The sequence below is a fragment of the Leiobunum rupestre genome, chromosome 10 (genome assembly GCF_980474605.1).
Source record: "Leiobunum rupestre chromosome 10, qqLeiRupe1.1.hap1, whole genome shotgun sequence".
Taxonomy (NCBI): domain Eukaryota; kingdom Metazoa; phylum Arthropoda; class Arachnida; order Opiliones; family Sclerosomatidae; genus Leiobunum; species Leiobunum rupestre.
The window spans coordinates 34,217,911-34,240,200 of record NC_143393.1 but is presented as its reverse complement, the minus strand read 5'-3'; the positions used below and the strand labels follow the sequence as shown (position 1 = coordinate 34,240,200).

The 22,290-nt window shown below is 40.6% G+C and overlaps 2 protein-coding genes across 2 annotated transcripts; both read left to right on the top strand.

Moving 5' to 3' along the window:
• The first annotated feature begins 17,654 nt into the window (after positions 1–17,654).
• On the top strand, positions 17,655–19,007 carry LOC149925491 (uncharacterized). Its single transcript, XM_090161763.1, has one exon. It carries the CDS (start codon positions 17,655–17,657, stop codon positions 19,005–19,007), a length of 1,353 nt encoding a protein of 450 aa, XP_090017889.1.
• Positions 19,008–20,084: 1,077 nt separating this feature from the next.
• On the top strand, positions 20,085–21,497 carry LOC149925490 (uncharacterized). The gene has a single exon (XM_090161762.1). It carries the CDS (start codon positions 20,085–20,087, stop codon positions 21,495–21,497), a length of 1,413 nt encoding a protein of 470 aa, XP_090017888.1.
• The last annotated feature ends 793 nt before the right edge of the window (positions 21,498–22,290 follow it).

The following is a 22,290-nucleotide window of genomic DNA, read 5'->3' as shown; positions in this document are numbered from 1 at the left end:
AAGCTGGGACTTTTCCAAGCTTTTTACTTAAGACAGGGTGACAGAGAAAGGCTATGCTAATTTATCTTTTTTTTTTTTCAACGTTTTTTCACTTTATCTGTTAAATTGTGAGAATAGCATAGGTCACTGTACTAATTTATAGTTCTAATTAAATTTTGATTTCAATATTTTAAACAAATAAACAAGTTTGCCAGGTGGGGAACCAAAAACTTTAACGACTCAACAAGAGCAATAATGAGAAAGCACCTTTCTCGTGAGATTTCTCTTTCTGGCCATTGGAAGGGTGCTAATGGCCAATTCGAAGATCTGAAGCTGAAGTGTGTAATAATAGATATGATTGATTTTACCAGACTTTTATCAATTCAGCAAAGTGACTTCAGTTATTTATTCGTAGATGCTGTTTAAGTTAGCGCAAACCTGAAAGTTGTGAAGGAAATAGAGGTTGGAAATACTATCAAAACATGATTAAACCTGCAAAGAACAGACAAAAGTGGTCGTCAAAGAAGAAGTTGAAAAGAAAAGGGTGCATACAACACTATTGCATATGGCAAAGATAAAGTGGAAACTAGCTAATGAAAAAAAAACACAATTTCAGTATTTTAGTACGGTTAATACAGCTTAATATTGAAAGATAAAACATTTTGTTATAATAATATAGTACGTTTTATGAAGAGCATATTTTGTGATACAATTAGTGCCGAATATGAATGTGGCCCCCAAAACCACATTGCCCGGAAGATTTCATTTATATTATTTTTTTATTTTCAATATTAGTCTTAGAAAACATTTTTTGATGAGCTTTATAAAAACGATATTTTTCTTTATGACTTTATAAAACAAGCCTATATGTATAATTTTGTGTAGAGAAGACAAAACTTAATTGGTCGGCAAGACGGTAGGGCCGACTGATAAACAAGATGAATGAATAATGGTAGGGCCGACTGAGAAAAAGTTGTGAATTAAGAGTTGGCGGGCTAACATTTATTGGGGTGGGCCACCTGTCCAAATATTAGTCGGGCCGACAACGACATAATGACTCGAGGCCGACCTAAAACCGGGCAGTCGGCCGACGGTGACATTTGGACTGGGTAGCCCACTACGATCCGACTTAGTCGGCCGACCCTTTTTAGACGACGTCGGCCCGACCAAAATTTGCTACTGGGGTTACGTCGAGAGAGACGATGTGGATTTTTAAGAAGAAGAAGTACTTAATGTCATTGATTTCTTTAAAAGGGTCAAAGCCCCGGGTTTCGATGGCATTGTAGCGATTTCCCCGGCTACCCCTAAACCGAACCCAGAGGCTACCAGCCCAAGGGAGAACGCTGGACAAATACTGTTTAAATTAAGCAATAAGGATCTCGAAGGGTTAGGTATTTAATAAAGTTTTAATGAACTAACAATGAAGTTAACGTACAAACTATAAAATAGTATGCCTAACACAATGAACTAAGGAACGAGTAAGGTATGGCCTAAAACTATACAACGTTTAACCTACGGTTACGTATCCAACTACTTCACCCAGTGCACTGGAGCTAAATAATCGGGGTTATGCCACCGAACATACCGAACCTATGGTCACGGTCTAATTAAAAGTTCTTATTTCTTCTAAACGAAATATCACCCACCGCACCTATCTAACACCACTTAGCGGCACGAAGCCTTGGCTGATGCCAGTGGGATGATTATTTAATAGTACTTATCTCATTGATGAGGTTGCTTTTGTCTTGGTGGAGCTGATGGCGGTGGCCGGGAGTCCGAGCGTCCTTACGGCATGGTGGAACGAGGCACGGACACCGTCACTGTCGCGCTGCAAACGTGAACGAACATTCCAACGCGTTGTTTTCGGGAGTTTCACAATTCCCGCACTTTGTTTTTTTTTTGTTTCGTCACAAGCAAGGTTTTATCGAGGAGCTCGGGCCATCTTGGCACTGAGAGCGAAAAACTGCTCCTTTATACGTCCTTCACTCTTATTTATAACCTTCTTCGTGTCGCTCTTCGAGCCACCCACCAGACCACCTGGCGCAACCACGTCACTGGTATTTCGTGGGAAAACCACACTCGAAAATAAAACACGTGTTGGAAAGTTTTTGGACATTCCAGAACTCTTAAATACAAAATAACTACCAATAGAGTGTTGTCGTCTGAAACCCTGCGACGTCACCATTGTAATTTGCCTATTGATAAAAAACGGTAACTGTCATGGCGGCCACTATTAACACTACAGCTGTGACGTTACAAGTTTTCAATCATATCAGACGACAACACTCTATATACAATTTTACAAAGCGTTTGACCCTCGAGATCCCTCTTGAAATATATATATACAATGGGGGTTAGCGAAATGGTCTATTCCCCCAGCAGGCTGGTGCCACTAACATTCGGAGGGAAACAATTTGGCCTAGCCCCATAACATATACCAACTTATAATATTAAAATAAGTTGACTTAATAATTAGTCACAGCATTACTATCGAATTTTTTAAGATTATAATTTTAGTCTGTCCCTTGTTTTTCGCGCACCCATGTTTAGCTTTCAAACATGTTTAGATGTTAAAAACCTAAACACCTTTTTTTTTCTGCGAGGGTTAGAGATTTTTCCCAATGGTTCGCTATCGGAGAATGCCGCAGCTGCGGCATTTGTTGTTTACTCAAATGGATTGGAACTCTTGTCAAAGACATTCCGTATAGACATTAGTTATAATCCAAGTATTTTTTAAATAGAGCTTTACTCCATATTGGCGAGCATTAAGTGGTTCGCTGGGGAGCGGCCCCACGATGAAAAGGTAGCTATCTTCAGTGATAGACTTATCTTCTCCACGAGCCATTGGCAATCCTTCCGCCCTTAATGGTATGAGTGCAAACATTAGGGATTTTATTTTAAATCATGGCGCTAAAATCACTCTAACTGGGTTAAAGCACACAGTGGTATTTTAGGTAACGAGAGAGCGGATGCGCTGGCTAAGGGCGCATTAACGAATCGGGTTATTCATTCTATTAAACCCGATAAGGGCAGTATTCAAAATATTTTGAGGGGCATTACCAAGTTAGAGGTATTGGCAGAGTATTTGGAGCGACAGCACTAAAGGCATTGTAACTAGGAATTTTAATTCTAGGGTGGGCGACAATGGGGTCAACCCAGTGTCGTAACGATGGTGCAGTAGACCCCGCGACTGCGGGGTGGCCCTTGAGGTTTAGGGGGCCCTTTACATTTTGGGTTTCATTAGCCCGAGACGGGCCGGAAGGCGAGGAACTCAGCAAAGTGAGTGAGGTTTGCTGAAAGTTTAAAAACGAAGATTTCTATGATTCTTTACAATTACCGGAAAACCCATTTCGAAATCGTGAACTCGATCGCAATTGTCCAAACACTCATTTTGCCTTCGTGTATCCGTCTGTAACGTACTATGTGTGGTTTCTAATATTTAGCACTTTTAGGCGGCAATAAAAGCCTATTTATTATTATTATTTAGTTTTCCTAGAATCTGAAATTTCTTTGGACTTAGTTTGAACAGGTGGGAACTACTGGCGTTATTTACTGGACAATCGTCAATGACGTTAAAGAAATGAAATCCGACACTCTGGTCTGGCCGTCTTCTTTCGCTTCTTGCCATAAAAGAACGGTACAACGATATTCTTAAAGCACTTGCAAAAATTAAAGGGCAACGCAAGTGATCATGCAGGGGGGAACTATGTTTTCTTCAACAAGCCGTAAGTAGGTTTTCCAAGGATGATTTTATACAGCGCGAAAGCCTTATTCTCGTTGGTGTAGCCACGTGGCGCAATTTCGCTCTCATTCGCGAATTTTTCGATTTTCTTCGCTGAGTTAGCTCGCAATTTATTTATTATGGAGAAAAGAACTGGGTTAGTTTCCGAGAGTTGGACTTTGATATTTTCGATTTAACAATGTTTTGGAATAAATTTTTTTGTGAATTGAATATTTTTAATAATGTAAGTTGAAACATTAGGCCTTGGACGCGGTAAATCTCTGCCGCTAGCCTCACATTGGAGTAAGAAAATTCAACACCACACACACACTCCTATATCCCGTCTCCCTTAACAATTTCCCTATCATTATACCCCGACAGATTAGTTTGTTATTTGTAGACCCCTGCTCCACGAGCAAATGTATAGCTCATACTACAGGGGTACTAGTGACTAGATGGAAAGTCCATATCCTTTATTTTTCTTTTCTTTTTATAGTGTAGAATGATTTAATTTCAGTATGAATAGTGAACGGAGAAGATTGAAGTGCGGAAATCAGTCGGGGGCGGTCTGGTACCATAATAAGATGAAGTGGCGAGCAAGAAATGGGTTAGACGTCGTAAGACAAAGTTACTCCGCGGTATCGCCAGTACTGGAGTAGTGAGTGTCCGAAGACGAATCCAATGGTGCGGCATGGGCAGAGATAATATCCTCAAAATTATAAATGACTCGTCTCATGAGAGAATGAAAGTGCTTAAAATTGTTCTTAGTAAGAACCACAGCCCCTTGGGGGCTAAGAATGCTCGCACGGAAGCCTTCAGTGAGAGGGCATTCCTTTAAGTAGTGTTCCGCATCAGCCAACTCCTTACCGCAGTAGCAGGAGGGCTCCACACAATGCGAAAGATTGTAAAGGTAAGCCGGGAATTTGCCGTGCCCGCTTAAAATTTGTGTCGTAAAATGGTCAACATCATTCGCAAGGAAATCAACTCTGGGAATAAGGGCATGAGTAAAGCGGCCCTTAGCAGAGAGATCCCACTGCAATTGCCATTGGTGCTTAGAGAGGTCCCGGAAGACATGCCGGAAGTAATTTCTGGTCAGTTGAAGAGTGACCGCAGTCCCGTCACCCAAGGCCGCAGCCTTAGCCAGTGTGTCAGCGCGCTCATTACCACGGAAACCCGCGTGAGCCTTAATCCAAGAAAGACTTACAACGTCAGTACCAATATCAAATATCAGTTGCTTAATATCGTGACCCATTGAGTTGTCAGAGACAGGGTTACGGATGGATTGAATTGATGATAGGGAATCAGTGAATAAAGTGACGGGAGCGACAATCATCTCTTCCTTGACCCAAGTGAGAGCTCGAAAGATGGCAAATAATTCGGACTGAAAAATATCAGTCTCTTTGTTCAAATGGAATTGGAACGAGGTCTGTTCATGACCGTTCCAGTAAACCACAAACGCACAACCGACATGGGAGTCTTGCTTCGACCCATCGGTGTAGAGTTCGTAGTGGGTGTTAGTAGGGTCGCTAGCGGGGCAGGGAATACCGAGCCTGCTAGCGGGATGGGTAGTCCAAATATCGAATGAGCGAAGGAGGTTGTGAGGAACAACAGTTGTATCGCAATGAGAAGTCGGCGCGCCTATGTGAAACAGGCGGAAAATGCAAGCCTGGCGGCTCGCAACCAAGTCAACAGGTTCTAACCGTGCAAGTACTAGAAGGGCATCGGTGGAGATAGTGCGATAACCCTTGGTTATGCGCAGCGCAAAAATACGCTGGATAGTCCGAAGCTTTTGGACCATTTTGACATTGCCTGTCTCCTTCCACCAGGCACCGACCCCATAGACGATAATGCGTTCGATCCCACGCTTGTAGATTTGTCTTAGGGCAGCCCCAGTAATTCCCCAGTTTTCGTGGGCATACTGGGCAATACTTTGGGTAAGGGCTGCCACCTTAGTTTGAACTGCTTTAAGGTGAGGCAACCAGCTGAGCTGATTGTCAATTATAACCCCGAGCAGTTTAATTTGAGTTACGTGGTGAATAGGATTTCCGTCGAGGCGGAAGATCGGCAAGCGGTCAGGAGCGCCCAGACCATGATATGTGATACAACCCGCCTTCTCAGGGGAGAAGGTAAGCTTATAAGTTTTGCTCCAAATATTAATAAGTTCCAGAGCTGAATTTCCCCTGAACTCCAACTCCCGTCGGGAGGGGGCACGAACCAGCAGAGTTGTGTCATCAGCGAATGCCTGCGAATCACAGGCATCTGGCAATGTGAGTCGTAGCAGGGAGTCTATCACAATGTTCCAAAGAACCGGACCCGCACAGGAACCCTGGGGGACGCATCGTGTGATAGGACGAGTAAGAACATTATCAGCCGTTGGTACAAAAACGTGTCGATCTGAGAGAAAACTCTCAAAACAGCCATAAAGATTGGCTGGGCAATCAGCTTGCTTAAGACGATGTAGGATGCCAGGAATCCACACCCTGTCGAAAGCCCCCTTGATGTCAAGGGATACGAGAGAGATGTATTCTCGTGAATTGGTACTCTCCTTAATGGAGGTAACTATAGCATTAAGTGCATTGACAGTCGATTTGCCGTGGCAGAATCCGTACTGAGCCCCATGAATGAGGTTATTAGCAGATAAGTGAAAGTACAAACGTTGGGTAAGGAATTTATCAAGTATCTTCCCCAATACGCACAGAAGGCTAATAGGGCGGTAAGACGACGGGTCAGAGGGATCACGACCTGGTTTGAGAAGTAAAATTACGTGAGCAATTTTCCAATCTTTAGGAAAGTACTGAAGCAATAAACATGCGTTAAAGAGATTCAGTAATAGGAGCGGCATCGCTCGGAAAAGTACCAGGATGATTTCTAAGGAGAGCCCGTCGAGGCCTGGGGCCTTATGATGTGGCATTGAGTAGAGTATTGTCTCAAGTTCGGGGAGAGTCATTGGAATGTCGTGCGGTGTCGTAGGTGCTGTAAGGGAGTCGTCCCTTATACGGCTTTGATCATCAGATTCATCGTCAATGGTATCATTGATAAAAAGGGCGTCGAGAATTGCGGAGCAAGTTTCGGTAGCGGTCTCCGTTAGGGAGCCGTCGGTGCGCTTAACAGCCTGTAAGGCCTGTTTACACCGCAACTTGTGCGAAGCCATTTTATATGGCAGGGTGAACGGGTTCGAAGAATCCACGTTTGTACAAAAGTCCCTCCAGGATGTTTGTTTGGAAGTATTCATGAGTTTTTTATAAACCGCAATTTCCCTATTGTACAGGGTTTTGTTCTGGGCTCGTTGGAGAGGATCTCTGATCCTTTGACTCCGAAGAGCCTGAACCTTGCTCCTTTGAGCAGTGAGCTGCGGAGTCCACCATGGGACAGATTTAAATTTACGACCAGATTTAGGACGCATGTGCAAGTCACAAATCTGGCGCGCGGTATCGGTGTAAAGAGTCACAAAGGAGTCCAATTCGACCGTGGTAGAAAGTGGAAGAGTACCAAGTGAGAGGAAAGCCTCACTGGCCGAAGCCTCGAAGGCGATCCAGTCCACTCCCTTCAGATTGTACTGATGTTTACGGTATTCATCTGCCAGTGGGGGAACAGCAGTAGTTCCGATGGACCATGATAAATAGCGGTGGTCACTTAGTGAAGGCTCGTCCAAAACCGCCCAATCTGAGATCAGGGGGGCTAGGTCATTGGAGACAACAGTTAGGTCGATCCAGCTGGAACGATCGTTGTGGAAAAAGGTAGGAAGATAATGTGGGTTGTTTTGTATATAAAAGTCCGTTTGGTTGAGAAATTCGATAACGGAATCACCACGGTTATCAGACGTTGGGGAACCCCAAAGAGCATGTTTTGCGTTAAAATCCCCACAAACGCAGTGTTTAGAGGTTTTGTAAGAGCGAGAAAGCTCAGTGATTTTAGATAAAATCGGTTCAATGTCCTCAGACGGCGGACAATATACACTATATACAATTAGGGTGGTGGACCCAGTTGCGATAAGTGCAACGGAAATATTTACATCACAATAAAGGACCACTACATCAAAGGTAGGGTTGAAAACAGCAATACCACATTTGGTTACTGCGGCGTGACAGAGGCGACAGGTCAGGGGAAACCCCAAAACCTTCGAATCTCGAAACATAGGTTACTGGAAGAACAGAATATCAATTTTATGATTAAGGACGAATTCTCGAGCAGCCGCTGTGGCAGCCCGACAATGCGCCAGATTAATCTGGGCGCAAGAAATCATATTTAGAGTACCTAAGTAAAGATTGATGGTGTACCCCTATATAGGTGGTTGACCATAATCAGTGCGTAATTTTCGAAGTTCGACTTCGCGCTTAAAAAGCGGGCAGTTCGAATCAATGGATTGATGAGTGGTTCGGTACTTCGTACCATTTGATTTATTATGTTCCGCGCAAGCACGGCAACACTTAGTCTTGGATTTACAGTCCTTGTAGGAGTGTTCGTCACTACAGTTAGTACAAAATTGGGTCGCTGAGCCCTTCAGTGGACAGTCTTTCTGTTGGTGTCCCACCAAACAACATTTAAAACATTTAGGTACATAAATATACTCCTTGACCGGACAATTAGTCCAGCCAATAAAGAGTTTGCATATACCGGTCAGTACAAACCACCTGACTACCCCAGACTCAGGGGTCAAAGCGACGTATTATCTTAAAATAGCTGGGCCTAGAGCGCCGCAGTCAAATTTCGCGACTCAGTCACCAGAACACCCTTCGCCCGAGTTACAGGACGCCACCTACGGAAAACAGGTGGGTTGCAAAGAAGCAACTGGCCGCTGCGCAGCCCGACCCCAACGATGACATGGGCCGACACCGCAAGACAAAGGGAATCTAACTACCATATAGAGTGTTCGGAGAAGTGATGAGTGCATTAGCTGAAATCCTGGCGATCCCCATCTCGAACGTCGTTGGCGGGGTACCGGGACGTTGGATGATGAAATTGAAGAGACTAGTAGTCTTGAAATTGTGCCGTGCGTATTTTTTTCCCCTGGGGGGTAATTTATATTTTTCCAAAAAAGCAATAAAAAATTTTGGTGAAAAAATTTCTTCCGGAACCCATCCCTCACTATTCCGGGGTAAGGTTAAGGTAGTGCGTGTTGTCGAAAATCGAAAAAATTTCAAAGTTGAAAAGTCTTCCCGAACACTTATATGGCAGTTCTCAACCGGTAGTCGGAGACGGTTGAATTTAGTCTGACGCCCATAGTGGCCTGTCTGCCTTGGGTGGCCCTACCAGGAGACGAGCTCCGGACAGCGTAGCCCACTATGAATGGGCGCACGCAAGCCCCCTCACCACGACAAGGTATCAACCGTGAGGGGATTATACCCCGACATAATATTTATCATTTTTTATTATATTTATTTTGTAGAAGTTTAGGATCCGATTTGTCGGTAAGCACGGAGACTTCACTTTCCTCGGCCATTTTCGCGACTAAATAATGCATGGATTTTGCGTAAAAACCGCGAGAGGCGCATTTATACAAAATAAATTCGGCAAATATTGTTCTGCTTTTTTTACAGAGGGAAAGGCTATGGCAGATAGCGCATGCGCAGTCGTTCTTTTTATCTATAAGATAATTTACCCCCCTGCATGGTCACTTGCGTTGCCCTTTAATTTAGAAACTGCAAAGAAAGACGAAGGGGACGAAGCTTCTAGAATTCGTAAAACTATGGAAACTTTCGAATTTGCCCCCCCCCCCCCCCTGGTTCCTACGCCCCTGGCCAACGGTCAACCTTTCTTTGTCCGTTGTCTAAATTCCACTACACAATAATCAAACCAAAACTTTAAATTTCAAAAGTATAACATAGGGCTAATGAAAATAAGATTTTTACTGACAGTGACTCGCTGTTAGGTTTTAGAAATTGTAGGTACCGTATGATACGCGATGTGGCGGTGAGTCAAATTACTTTAGACGTAACTAAAAGATACGTAATAATAAATGAGCATAAATAATATTTAACTAACTAAAACCTTATCTCTAGAGTAGAGGCTGTATGGTCAGCCTTTCCGGGGCCCCAAAACTGGCTGGGGGCCCTGGGCTGTTGCCCATTTAGCCCATGCCTTAAGACGGCCCTGCTAAGGAATAGTTACGATGCTCTTAAAGGAGAAAAATGGAACGTGTCTCCTTTATTCAAAAATAAGAGACAAAAAATAGCTAAAATGCAGTACGACGAATTAGCCGAAGATTATCGGTTTAGTGACGCCGAATCTCATTTTAAACTAACGGTATATTATAAAATTACCGATCTGGTAAGCTGCCAAATTGAGTCGCGTTTTGAATTACTTAAATCTGTAGCGAACAGGTTTTCATTCCTCGAACCCCAAACGTTGCTGTCTTTTTCGGATACGGAATCGGTAAAGAAAGCTGAAACGATTCAAAAGCAATATAACGAAGACTTGTCCGAGGCATTGAACATTCAACTTGTTTTATTTGTAAATACTCTTAAGACTGAAATAGTTAAGGCTACGAGTATTCGTGACTTAGCCAATTTAAGTATGGTGACGTGTATATAGAGCATAGCGCCGAACCAATTTTCAACGGCGGCGGCGGGAACGATAATTAGTTCGGCGGCGGCGTGGCGCGCCGATTTTCAGAAAATAATCGGCGGCGTTGAAAAAAATCGGCGGCGGCGGCGCCTAAGGGGAAAAACTGCCCCCCCCCCCCTCGGAAATAGCGCCAGCCTTTTAGACCGCTAGAGCTTAAACTGTTAAACACATTATAAAAAAATACATGTTTAATAGGATGTATTTTATTAAAATAGGAACCACTTGTTTCCAAAACAAAGAAGAGGTAACTTTGGTTACATACTATCAGATGTAACTTATTTAATCATAAGTGTGCCTGAAAGAATTTTTTCATAATGATACCTTGTTGCAAGGATATGACGTTATTGACGTCACTTCCCAGTCGATGACGGTTTTATCGTCATCAAAACCAGTTCTCGCGTAGGGGGGAAGGAAGTTAAAACCAGTTTTACGCGACGTTAGTGCTGTATTTTCTTTGGTGGCTGTCAAAGACTATATAAAGTTACGCGTAGCTTTATATAGTCTTTGACAGCCACCAAAGAAGGTCTCTGTGAAAACTCACATTTCGAATTCTTTTTTTTTTAATATGTTATGTATAATAAAAATAAATGTAAAATAAAAATTGAGCATGTAAATTAAAACTAAACGTTAAAAATGTAAAATTAAAATACCATCACATGTAAATTTTAATGTAAAATTTCCGAAATACATCAAACTTAACAGTGAACCAAACTTTAAAAACAAGATAGACTTTTGGTATTAAAAAACCGTTGTAATTTAAAATTTACTCTATTGTAAGGAGAAAACGCTGGCGACAGACAGTCGGAGAAAAAGGATTATCTTTTCGGCCGGGTTTCAACCGTCCACATTCTTTTGACCTGACTCATATCCTCGCCGGCCGTAGCTAGCGTTTCCTCTATAAACTTTGTAAATGGAAAATTTAGCTATCAGGGCAGTGATTGGTCGAACCCTTTCACTACCTTGCGAAATTTGTATTTTGAAGAGAGGAAAGTTGGAGGTTCGCTGGGCCAAAGAATATACACCCCAGGAATGGAAAGTCGGATCCTATTGGCCGCGGCTTTCGGGTGTCGTGGGAACTTCCGGTATTAAAAATCGTCTGCTCAATAATTTTTTTTTCGTACTTTTACGGGCCTAGGTTTCTTTAGTTCGGCATGGTTTTGTAAAATACATTTTTTGATTTCGGCCAAGAATCTATTGTACTTTTATGAAATTGTTTTCAAAAAATATGATGAATACCAAAAGAGAAGGTAAAAAACCCTTAATGTTTAATAATGACAAATAATTTTAATTAATTTTATTTCTTGCATAGATGCTTGTATTGCTGCACTGAAATCCACTCTGAAATATATGAAGCAACAATCGAAGGACTTTTCCCATTTGAAAGCAGTTTCTTTCTTCAATGTTCTATTTAATTATGAAGAAGTGTCATTTGAGACCACTTTCTACTCATTGAACAATTTTTTGAATTCAATTGTCACATCTAACGTGATGAGCAGTAAAACTCGTGAGGATTATTTTGTGGAAGTCCACAAAATATGTATGAATGAAAATATTAGTAATCAGTTAAAAACCATATTTGAAACACTTGAATCATACGATTGCATGACTATCAATTTGAAAAGGTTCTGTATTAGCTTATTTCTACAAGACTATTTCCACAAACTAATGTTAGAGCTGAAAATTGGTGTTGAAAATGCAGTTTTAATCAGTATTAAAAAGAAGCAAAAAGAATCAAAATTAAGAGAAGAATTAAATATTCCTCTATATGAAAATTTCAACGAGGATGCTGAAGAACGGAAGACAAATCTAGATACGTTGCATTATGTAGCAGGCTTTGTAATTCAGCGATTACACGAACATAAATGTCCACCATTTATAATAAAAGCATTAGTTAAAGATAAAACGAGCTGTTCAATGTCAAATTCAAATGAAGAGTGGACTCGAGCATTAAGTAGAGGAAAATTAAGGATCGCGACTGAAGACTGTTTAGGATTATTTGAAAAGATTAAAAATATTTCGGATAGTTATTATGACTACAATTTGTCACAACAAAGAGGCATGAACATTAAAGAACTGGCTATGAAGTCAATAATATTGGAGCTAACAAATGATTGGATACAATTAACTAATGGAGACCAAAAATGGTTTCAGAAATTAGTAGATGTTTTTCTCAATACAAGGGGCAAGGTTTTAGTAAAAGATTGCAAGGAGGAATACCAATTTTTGCACAAAGAAGCCATCAGGAGGAAATTATCATTAAGAAAAGCGTTAAAAGAAACAAATAAACAAGAAAGTGTAAAAACAAACTACCCCAAATCTGGAAAAGAAAATTCCCCAAAGAAAAAATTTCATAAAAGAGTAATTCAGACTACAGTTTTTTAAATGATGATCCTGATGCAGATTTATATTTGCAATATATGTAACATAGTCAAACAAAAATGAGTATTGTGATAAAAAGGTTCCTAAATGCATTAAAAATAGTACAAATTTATGCATTGATTTTTGTATTTCCACCTATGGCTTCAAGGACCAATCCTTTCAATGATTTAAGTTTATCGATATTGCATTGATATTGCCATACTGATGGATTACTATTCCGCCCACCAGCAGCACGGTGTCGCCCAAACTCCTGTTCCAAAACATCTTGATTTAAATGTTGCGTTAAAACATATGACGCTCCCTTGTTTAGTAGAAATTTTACCATCGCTGATGTTGATAAAGCTAGATAAAATAAATATAGAATTTATGTAATATAAAGTTTTATTAAGAGTAAGGCTCATTAAGTACCTGTCATTTTCAACCCCTCTATAGTTTCCCGAGAAAGCAACATGTTTAGTCTTTCTGATTTAGAAAAATCACCTGGTCTGCTTAGAACTTCTTTTTCCCAATCATTTAAGTAATTAATTAGGTCAACTTCTAACCACTATGAGAAAATACCTGTTAACAAAAGTTTTACTTAACATAAATATGACAACTGACCTTCAGTCTTTCATCATTAACTGAACAATAAGGAGCTTTATTTTCTTTAAGGTATCTAGATGCCTCGTTACAGTTCTTTACGTTACATAAGTCAAAAAATTTATTGAAGGTTCTGAGAAATTTCACAGTTTCTTTATGGCTAGTCTTATCATTTTTAAAGATCAATTCTATGGCAGAAGCGACTGTTTCACTGATAACTTGTGTGGCATAAGATACCTAAGGGAAAGTGTACATATTAGAATTTTAATAATTAACTACTATGACCTAATATACCTTACCTTCATTTTGGATTGATTACTCAGAAACACATGGGAGTATGTTAACTTTGGAATGTGTTTAAATTCTCCTTTATCCCTGAGTAGTTGGTAGTATAACCTAAAAATTACTTTTGCGTTAATTGTTTCTCCGTTCTTCCACATTTTCCTACTTAATGAAAACAAAGCATTTCGAATAGTTTTCATGAGATGTGGAGCGTCAGAAATAAAGAATATTGGACGGTCTTCATCAAGAGAGTAAATATTTTTGGTATAGTAAGGAACGTTTGCGTTTTCTCCTTCAAAATTTGCATGACAAGTGTGAAAAAATTTGCGATTGGTTGAAGCTCCATCAGCAACTATACCGAGAATCCTAAATCCATGCGATTCTAGTCTTCTTATAGCGTCCCAGATGATTGTGTACAATGCGCTAGATGTAGCAGTGGTTGTTGGAAAGTGCGCAAAAGGTATTTTGATATTAGTAGTAATTCCTCTTAGCATGAATTGTAAGATGTGGGTAGCCAGTGGGGGACTTGAAGATTCTTTTGCTTCTTGCTCAATATCATCCAATTTGTTATGTTCAGGTGAAATGTCTTTAAAGCCCGTCAATAGTCCGGAATTTTTGTGGCTTACCAAATCTGGTTTTATATCAATTTCATCTAGTAGCAGCACAAAATATTTTTGGTGTTCTTGAAGTTCATGCAGCTTTGTTTCAGTAACCATTTGAACAAATTTCTCGTGATTAAATCCACTTGAGTTATTGATGGTGTGGCTGTGGTTGTATAAAGTTCTGGACGTGGGCATAGGTATAATATTCGATTTCCTCATAACTTCATAAGCGGCTTTTGATTTGTTTTTGACATAACAACACCAGTTTAAAAAAGAGCGGTCCCACCTCATACCATATTTGGATGTAGTCATTGCCTTTATTTGTTCCTTTAATACTATAGACACAAATGAATCCGGATTTTCTTTTTGAAGTCTTGCTTTGCATAAAGTTTCAATCAACTGTCTGTTTCGTTTTGTTCTTGATATTTCAATTACTTTCTTTGTTGAACGTTTAACTGCAGTCTTGGCTTTTAAATGTTTGGTCATAGCCCGAAACCTCATTTTCCGCAAGGCTGCTCTGTAAACTGAACACTCCGGACAACGTTTTGAGTTTTGTTGAATTTCATAAAACGAAAGCAGTTGACGCTATGGACAGATTTAAGTTTATCATTGTAGGCACCTTTCTTCCTACGATCTTGACTATCATCCTTATTATTTTTTCTAAACAATGCTACCAAATCTTTATCCACATTTCCAGGACATAATTTAAATTCATCGACTTTTTTCAAAAGATTAAAAATATCACTGTTACACTTGATATCAATATTTTGGAATATCTTATTTGAGGGAAATTTATCACCCAAAATATTAATTGAAAACTCTGGTTTTGCTTTTAAATCAATTAAACACTCAATAACTTTAAAGTCATTCTTGTGTTTAGAAAATGTCACACTTTTATCCGAAACTTGCATCGCCCAGCCTGATGGAGGAAATAAATTTTCTATTTCCAAGTTAATACTTGTATTAACAGTTGGTCTCTGAAAGTAATAAAACATCAGTTAATTATCTATGAAACTGAGGTACTAAATTTAACAATCAAAATCTTACTTCTAATCTTTCAGTCATGTGGTGATCTAAAAATAATTCTTTTCTTCGAAATGGCACGGGTTTAGTTTTTGGTGTTACATAACCGTTTTGGGTTGATTCCGATGATATTTCACTGGAGTGTTTATTTACTGAAGGTGTTTTTAACATGGATGGAGTCAATACGTCCAACAGAGGGATAGGATCTGGATAATTAGGAGTTGGTCCTTGGAATCCATGAAACTTTGAACAAATATGACTCCATTTGTTTATCTTTGCAATAGTAATATCTGTCCTACCGCAGGCAAACACCCATTTTTGACAACGTTCCGGTTCTGTCTTGGGAGAAGGAAACTTAACAAAAAATATGCCAGATGCCCCATTGACTCTTTTCGTTTTGGGGTTTTCCTTTGATGTACATGGCCCATAAAAACAGGTTTTCACCATTTTGAATTAATATCCTAGCAATAAATAGGAAATACATTGAAATGCTTCATAGAATCATAGGCGTAGGTTTTATATTATTAATGCATACCTTGAGCAAAGAAGATATTATTTGTCTTCAGTATGTTGTGAAATGTTTTCAATAATAGTATAAAAATATTATTATTATTATTTATCAATAATGATAACTATTAATTTCGTTTATATTTAAATTCAAAAGAATTACCAAGGACCCTTTTTACTTTCAAAAAAGAATATTTTTCGTTATTAGCAGACCAAACTACCCAAATCATTTTAAAAATTTTGACCAATCACAGAAATCGGAAATAGCGACGACAACCTTCCCTCCATTGAAGACTAGGGACAAATAATATCCACTAGAGGAAGCTACACCTTCCATTCCTGGGGTGTATATTCTTTGGCTGGGCAGTTGCTACTTGGGCTCCGCTAAGAAAGGACCGCAAGAAACTAAATAAAATAAAATAAGTGTTCCGAGCAAACAGTCTCATCTTTAAAATAAAATAAGTTAGCTACTACATTTTTCAGTCAGTGTGGTAGTAAGAAGAAATAAGTCTCTCCCCAAGAGCGCGAACCTGAAAACTTACAATTAAAAAACAAAATAAATTAGGCGGGTTTCTTCATGGTGCCGAAACCCGGGAATCAATTAACGGTAATTAAGAACAGTTAATTATCAAGTCGCGAAATAAGAATTTAAACGAAAGAATAACCGAGAAACAAAGCGAATCATGGCTGACGAAGCCACTCGAGGAAACGAAATAAAGAAGCTGAAGGCGCTGAGAACGCCAGTCAGGGCGAATACAACCTACGCTGTTAATACCCTGACATCATTGCTGAATGCCATACCGGCCGATCTGAATATCGAAGAGGTGGAAGATCAACTTACCATCATCGAACTAAAAGAAGCGATGTTATTGAAGCTGGACACCCAAATCTACGACCTGATGACCGGAGATGACATCGAACTGTCGAAGGAGTGCGAAATGGTGGAGAAATATAACCAAGAAATTCTCGTCGCGAGAGCAAAGGCGAAGAGGAAACTTCGAGACGCCGGAGTCATCCCCGACGACGCCCGCAGCAACACGAGTTCTTCCGTGGCATCGAACAGTGATGTTAGGCCCAATTTCTAGCTCCAGGGATTTGGTTGCGTTAAGAAAATTTCACGACGAATGCCAAACTAACATTCGTAGTTTAAAATCGTTAGGGTATGATACCGCAAAAAATGGGGTGTTTCTTTGCCTTAAATTAGAAGAATGCCTCCCGAAAGATATTCGCTTAGAATATACAAAACAAAGGGGGTTAGCGGGAGACTTGAATATTGACTCGTTTATTGAGTTTCTACGAATGGAATTAGAATACAGAGAAGCGTGTGATTTTATGGGCCCCCAAAAATCTGTTAAAGAAAGTGAGCCTTCGCGGGAAAAACAGAAGCCATTTTATAAGCCCCCCACGATGGACGTTAGATCAAGGTCTGGTTCGAATATGCCTAGTAGACTTAATCCCAGCGCGTCTGTTTTCGCCGCCAACGCTAGAGTTAAAAATATTTTTTGCATCTTTTGCAAAGAAACGTCGCACCCAACGTTCAATTGTAGGAATTTCAGCTTAGAAGATAAGAAGCGCATGGTAAATGACGCGAACCGGTGCTTTATTTGCACGCGCTTCGGACACGACGTAAAGGACCGTCCATCACCCTATTATTTATGTAAAATATGTACTAGGAAGCGTAATATCGCATTATGTCCAGAAAATGAGGCTAATAAGGCAAAAATCAAATCAAAAGAAATTAACAAGGAAAAACAAGAAGTCGCGAAAGACGAAAAAGTAAAGGTGGGAAACAATCTAGTAACCTGCGGCCAAACAGTTCCGCTACAGACTGCCAGAGCATTAGCCAGAAACCCCAACAGCGGTAAGGGGGAAGAAATAAGATGTCTGTTAGATCCGGGAAGCCAAGCTAGCTTCGTAAAGGAAGATATATCGCAAAGATTGAATTTGCCGGTAGTAGGAATCTGTCCAGTCGAAATAACAAACTTTGGGAATCAAACTCCGATCGAAGCTGTCAGAAGATGAGTGAAAATAAGCCTAGAAAACGCTTCAAACCCGAGCGAAAGATAGAAATCACAGCCGTCGAAGTTCCTTACGTCTGCGAGGCAGTAACCATGTCACGATGCAAAGATATTGAAAGATTAATGGAAGGCAGAGGGTTCCAAATAGCCGACAAATCAGTTTCAGGACACTCTGAGGATCTGAGCGTAGGAATTTTGATAGGAGGCGATAGTTATTGGGAATTCGCCACGGGCAAAACAGAGCGGCTTTCAAAGTCTTTAGTCGCCGTAGAAACGACCCTAGGCTGGGCCGTGCAAGGACCGGCACGGATCGGAGAGATAGCCGTCGGTACGTACGCCGTTAGCGTATTGCGAGTAAGCGTAGATAGCTTGACAATATCAAAGGCCTTGGAGTCATTCTGGAGCCTAGAAGGAATGGGCATCCACGAGGAGGCGCGAACTGATCCCACAGCGGACGATTTTATGAAGAAATTTAAAAGGGAAATAAAGATAGCCAACGGAAGATACAGCGTTAACTTCCCGTGGATCACGGATAAAAGTAAACTTCCAGATAACTTGACAGTAGCGAAGAAAAGAATGGACGGGCTAGTACGAAGATTCAAAAGGGAACCGCAACTCTATGAAGAGTACAAAGCGGTGATTGAAGGTCAACTCTCCGAAGGAATAGTAGAAAGGGTCGAGCGTCCCGAATTAGCGCCACAGGGAACTTATTACATCCCGCATCAAGCGGTGGTCAGGCAATCGAGCTCCACTACAAAGTTAAGAGTAGTTTTTGACGCTTCATCGAATGTCAAGGGTTGCCCTTCTCTAAACGATTGCCTGTCGAACGGCCCAAATCTTAATCCGCACCTGCTGACCTTGCTCCTAAAATTTCGAGGGCATCGAGTAGCGGTGACTGCTGACATAGAGAAAGCCTTCTTACAGGTGGCTTTGGAGCCAGAAGACAGAGATTCAACGCGGTTCCTGTGGACAATAGAAGATAAGGACGGCAAAATTTGTGAAAATACGCATCAAGTTTTAAGAATGGCTAGAATACCGTTTGGAGTAAAATCATCGCCATGCTTATTAGCGGCCACAATAAAAACTCATTTAGAAAAATACAAAACAAGCTACCCACAAACCTACGAAGTATTAAACGAGCAGCTCTACGTAGACGATCTGCTGGGAGGTGAAGAAGACGTTCAAGGACCGTACGAGCTGTCAGAAAATTGCTCTAAAATAATCAGGGAAGCGAAAATGCACCTACGCAAAAGGCAAACAAATTCATCGGATTTAAGAAGATTATGGGCCTTTTCTCGCGGTCGTTTGACCGCGAGAAAAGGCACGATTGACCGCGAGAAAAGGCACGATTGACAAGTTCGATGGAGAAGCCAAACCTGTAAAACAAAAGGTTTTAGGCCTAATCTGGAATCCGGAAACGGATGAATTATCCGTAGATTTTTCAAAACTACTAACCGTTGTAGAAGCTAATCAAAAAACGAAAAGATTTCTCTTAAGCACTCTCGCGCAAATTTTCGACCCTGTAGGAATTCTCACACCATATACCATCAGGGCGAAAATAATGTTCCAGAAACTTTGGAAATGTCAAGAAGATTTGAAAAAACAAAAGAAAATACTCGCGTGGGATGACAGTCTTCCGGAAGAAGTTAGTAAAGAGTTCAGCTCCTGGTGCGAAGAGATGGGTGACATCAAAGAAATAAAAATACCGAGATGCATTTACCAAAATCGTCAGTCGGAAGGAGTAATTGAAAAGGAGCTACACTGTTTTACAGACGCGAGTATAAAGGCATACTCCGCAGTAGTATATTTACGATACGTCACCGACCATGATGAAACTAGAATCGCTTTCGTTGCGTCAAAAACGAGGGTGTGTCCAACCAAGGAGCTTTCGCTGCCAAGGTTGGAGCTGATGGGTTGCCTCCTAGGCGCTAGGTTAGTCGCGAACATAAAACAAATATTCAAAAGGGAGAATCTGGCGATCAAGATGTGGTCAGATTCGAAAATAGCGATATACTGGATTAATAAACCCCCAAAGGAAAACAAGCCTTTCGTCCAAAATCGCGCCGTGGAGATAAACAAGCTGGTAGACCCCGAAAACTGGTCGCACTGCCCGGGCTCGCAAAATCCCGCTGATATTCCTTCGCGCGGAGCCAAGGCCAAACAAATACAAAGGATCACCTATGGTTCCACGGACCCCCCTGGTTGGCCGAAGGAAGGGAACAATGGCCTCGCGAGAAAATAAGCGAAAATGAAATAGCCGAACTCGACGAAGTTCAGCGCGAAAAAAGAAAGTCTGTTTTGACGGTTCAAGTAAAGGACTCTATCGGCATACAAAGAGTCGTGGATTTAAAAAGATATAGCAGCTTTAATAAGGCATTAAGGGTAATATCCTATCTCTATCGTGTCGCGGGCAAGGCCAAAACGAAGAAAATGGAGAAGGGAGAAATCAGCGCGGATGAAATGAACCACGCTGAAACAAGATTAATTAAAGACATCCAACTTGAAGATTACGGAAAAGAAATGAAAGCGCTACAAGAAGAGAAATCTCTACCGAAAGATTCAAGCATAGCTACTTTAAAGCCAAAATTGAACGAAGAAGGAGTCTTATGTCTAGGCGGCAGATTAGATGAAGGGTGTTTTAGTTACGAGCGTAAACACCCAATCATAATCAATAGAAATCAGGAAATAGCCAGACATTTAATGACGAGAAGTCACGAAGAAATGAAACATTGCGGAATTCAGGCTACCGCGAGCCAGTCACGCGAAAGATATTGGATAACTGCGGGGAGGCAGTTGGCTCGAAATATAGTGAGGTATTGTCATCGCTGCAAAAGACACAACGCCAAGCCCCACGAAGCCCCTACTGGGCTGCTTCCAAAAGATAGAATTACGGAAGCCGACGCGTTCACTGCCGTAGGAGTGGATTTCGCCGGTCCCTTGTTAGTTAAAATGGGAAAAGAAGAGGTAAAGGCCTACGTTTGTTTGTTTACCTGCAACGTAACGAGAGCGTGTCATTTGGAACTGGTTCCATCGCTGACGACCTACGAATTCCTAATGGCATTTCGACGTCTGATTGCGCGGCGGGGGTGCCCCTCAGTCGTGTATTCGGACAATGCAAAAACTTTTAAAAGAGCGAAACAAGACTTAAACTCCATGTGGGAAAATATCAACGACAAACAAGTGAGCCAATTTTTTGGAAATAAAGGAATAAGGTGGAAATTCATTGTGGAGAAGGCGCCGTGGGCAGGCGGATATTACGAAAGAATGGTCAAAACTACAAAAAACATCTTAAGAAAAATTCTAGGAAAGGCTTCACTATCATATCAAGAAATGGAAACGGTCCTCCTTGAAACCGAAGCGGTAATAAACTCCAGACCCATCACGTATCTCTACAACGATCACCAAGAGCCCGAGCCATTATCACCCGCTCACTTCTTAACAGGTAGAAGATTAACCAGTCTCCCGCCCCAAAAGTTAAATATCGCGAAGCTTCCCAAAACGCAAACCGAATTCGCTAGGAGGGTACGGTATAGGGAAACCTTAATGCAAAGATTATGGCAAAGATGGAGGCAAGAGTATATTTTAGAATTAAGAACGGCCCATCACGTACAATTAGCTAAACAAAACCAAAAAATTCGTGTGGGTGATGTTATGATGGTCCACGAGGAGAAAATTCCAAAACATATGTGGAAACTAGGAGTTATTGAAGAGGTAAATGAGGGACGAGATGGGGAAATAAGATCTTGCTTAATAAAATTAGGAAAAAATACCAGAATAAGGCGTCCAGTGCAACACCTCTACGCGTTAGAGATTAATAGATTTTGTAATAATGAAAATGTTTAAAGTTTTTTTTTAATTTTCTCGGAAAATACTACGTATTTTCGCGGGGAGTGTGAAAACTCACATTTCGAATTCTTTTTTTTTTAATATGTTATGTATAATAAAAATAAATGTAAAATAAAAATTGAGCATGTAAATTAAAACTAAACGTTAAAAATGTAAAATTAAAATACCATCACATGTAAATTTAAATGTAAAATTTCCAAAATACATCAAACTTAACAGTGAACCAAACTTTAAAAACAAGATAGACTTTTGGTATTAAAAAACCGTTGTAATTTAAAATTTACTCTATTGTAAGGAGAAAACGCTGGCGACAGACAGTCGGAGAAAAAGGATTATCTTTTCGGCCGGGTTTCAACCGTCCACATTCTTTTGACCTGACTCATATCCTCGCCGGCCGTAGCTAGCGTTTCCTCTATAAACTTTGTAAATGGAAAATTTAGCTATCAGGGCAGTGATTGATCGAACCCTTTCACTACCTTGCGAAATTTGTATTTTGAAGAGAGGAAAGTTGGAGGTTCGCTGGGCAGTTGCTACTTGGGCTCCGCTAAGAAAGGACCCCAAGAAACTCCATAAAATAAAATAAGTGTTCCGAGCAAACAGTCTCATCTTTAAAAATAAAATAAGTTAGCTACTACATTTTTCAGTCGGTGTGGTAGTAAGAAGAAATAAGTCTCTCCCCAAGAGCGCGAACCTGAAAACTTACAATTAAAAAACAAAATAAATTAGGCGGGTTTCTTCAGTCTCATTTAAATTTTTAATACAGATATGGCTTAGCAGTACATGTAAACAC

Excerpts from the sequence above, each read along its gene's own strand:
- LOC149925491 (XM_090161763.1), top strand. The coding sequence starts at position 17,655 with ATGAGTGAAAATAAGCCTAGAAAACGCTTCAAACCCGAGCGAAAGATA.
- LOC149925490 (XM_090161762.1), top strand. The coding sequence starts at position 20,085 with ATGGAGAAGGGAGAAATCAGCGCGGATGAAATGAACCACGCTGAAACA.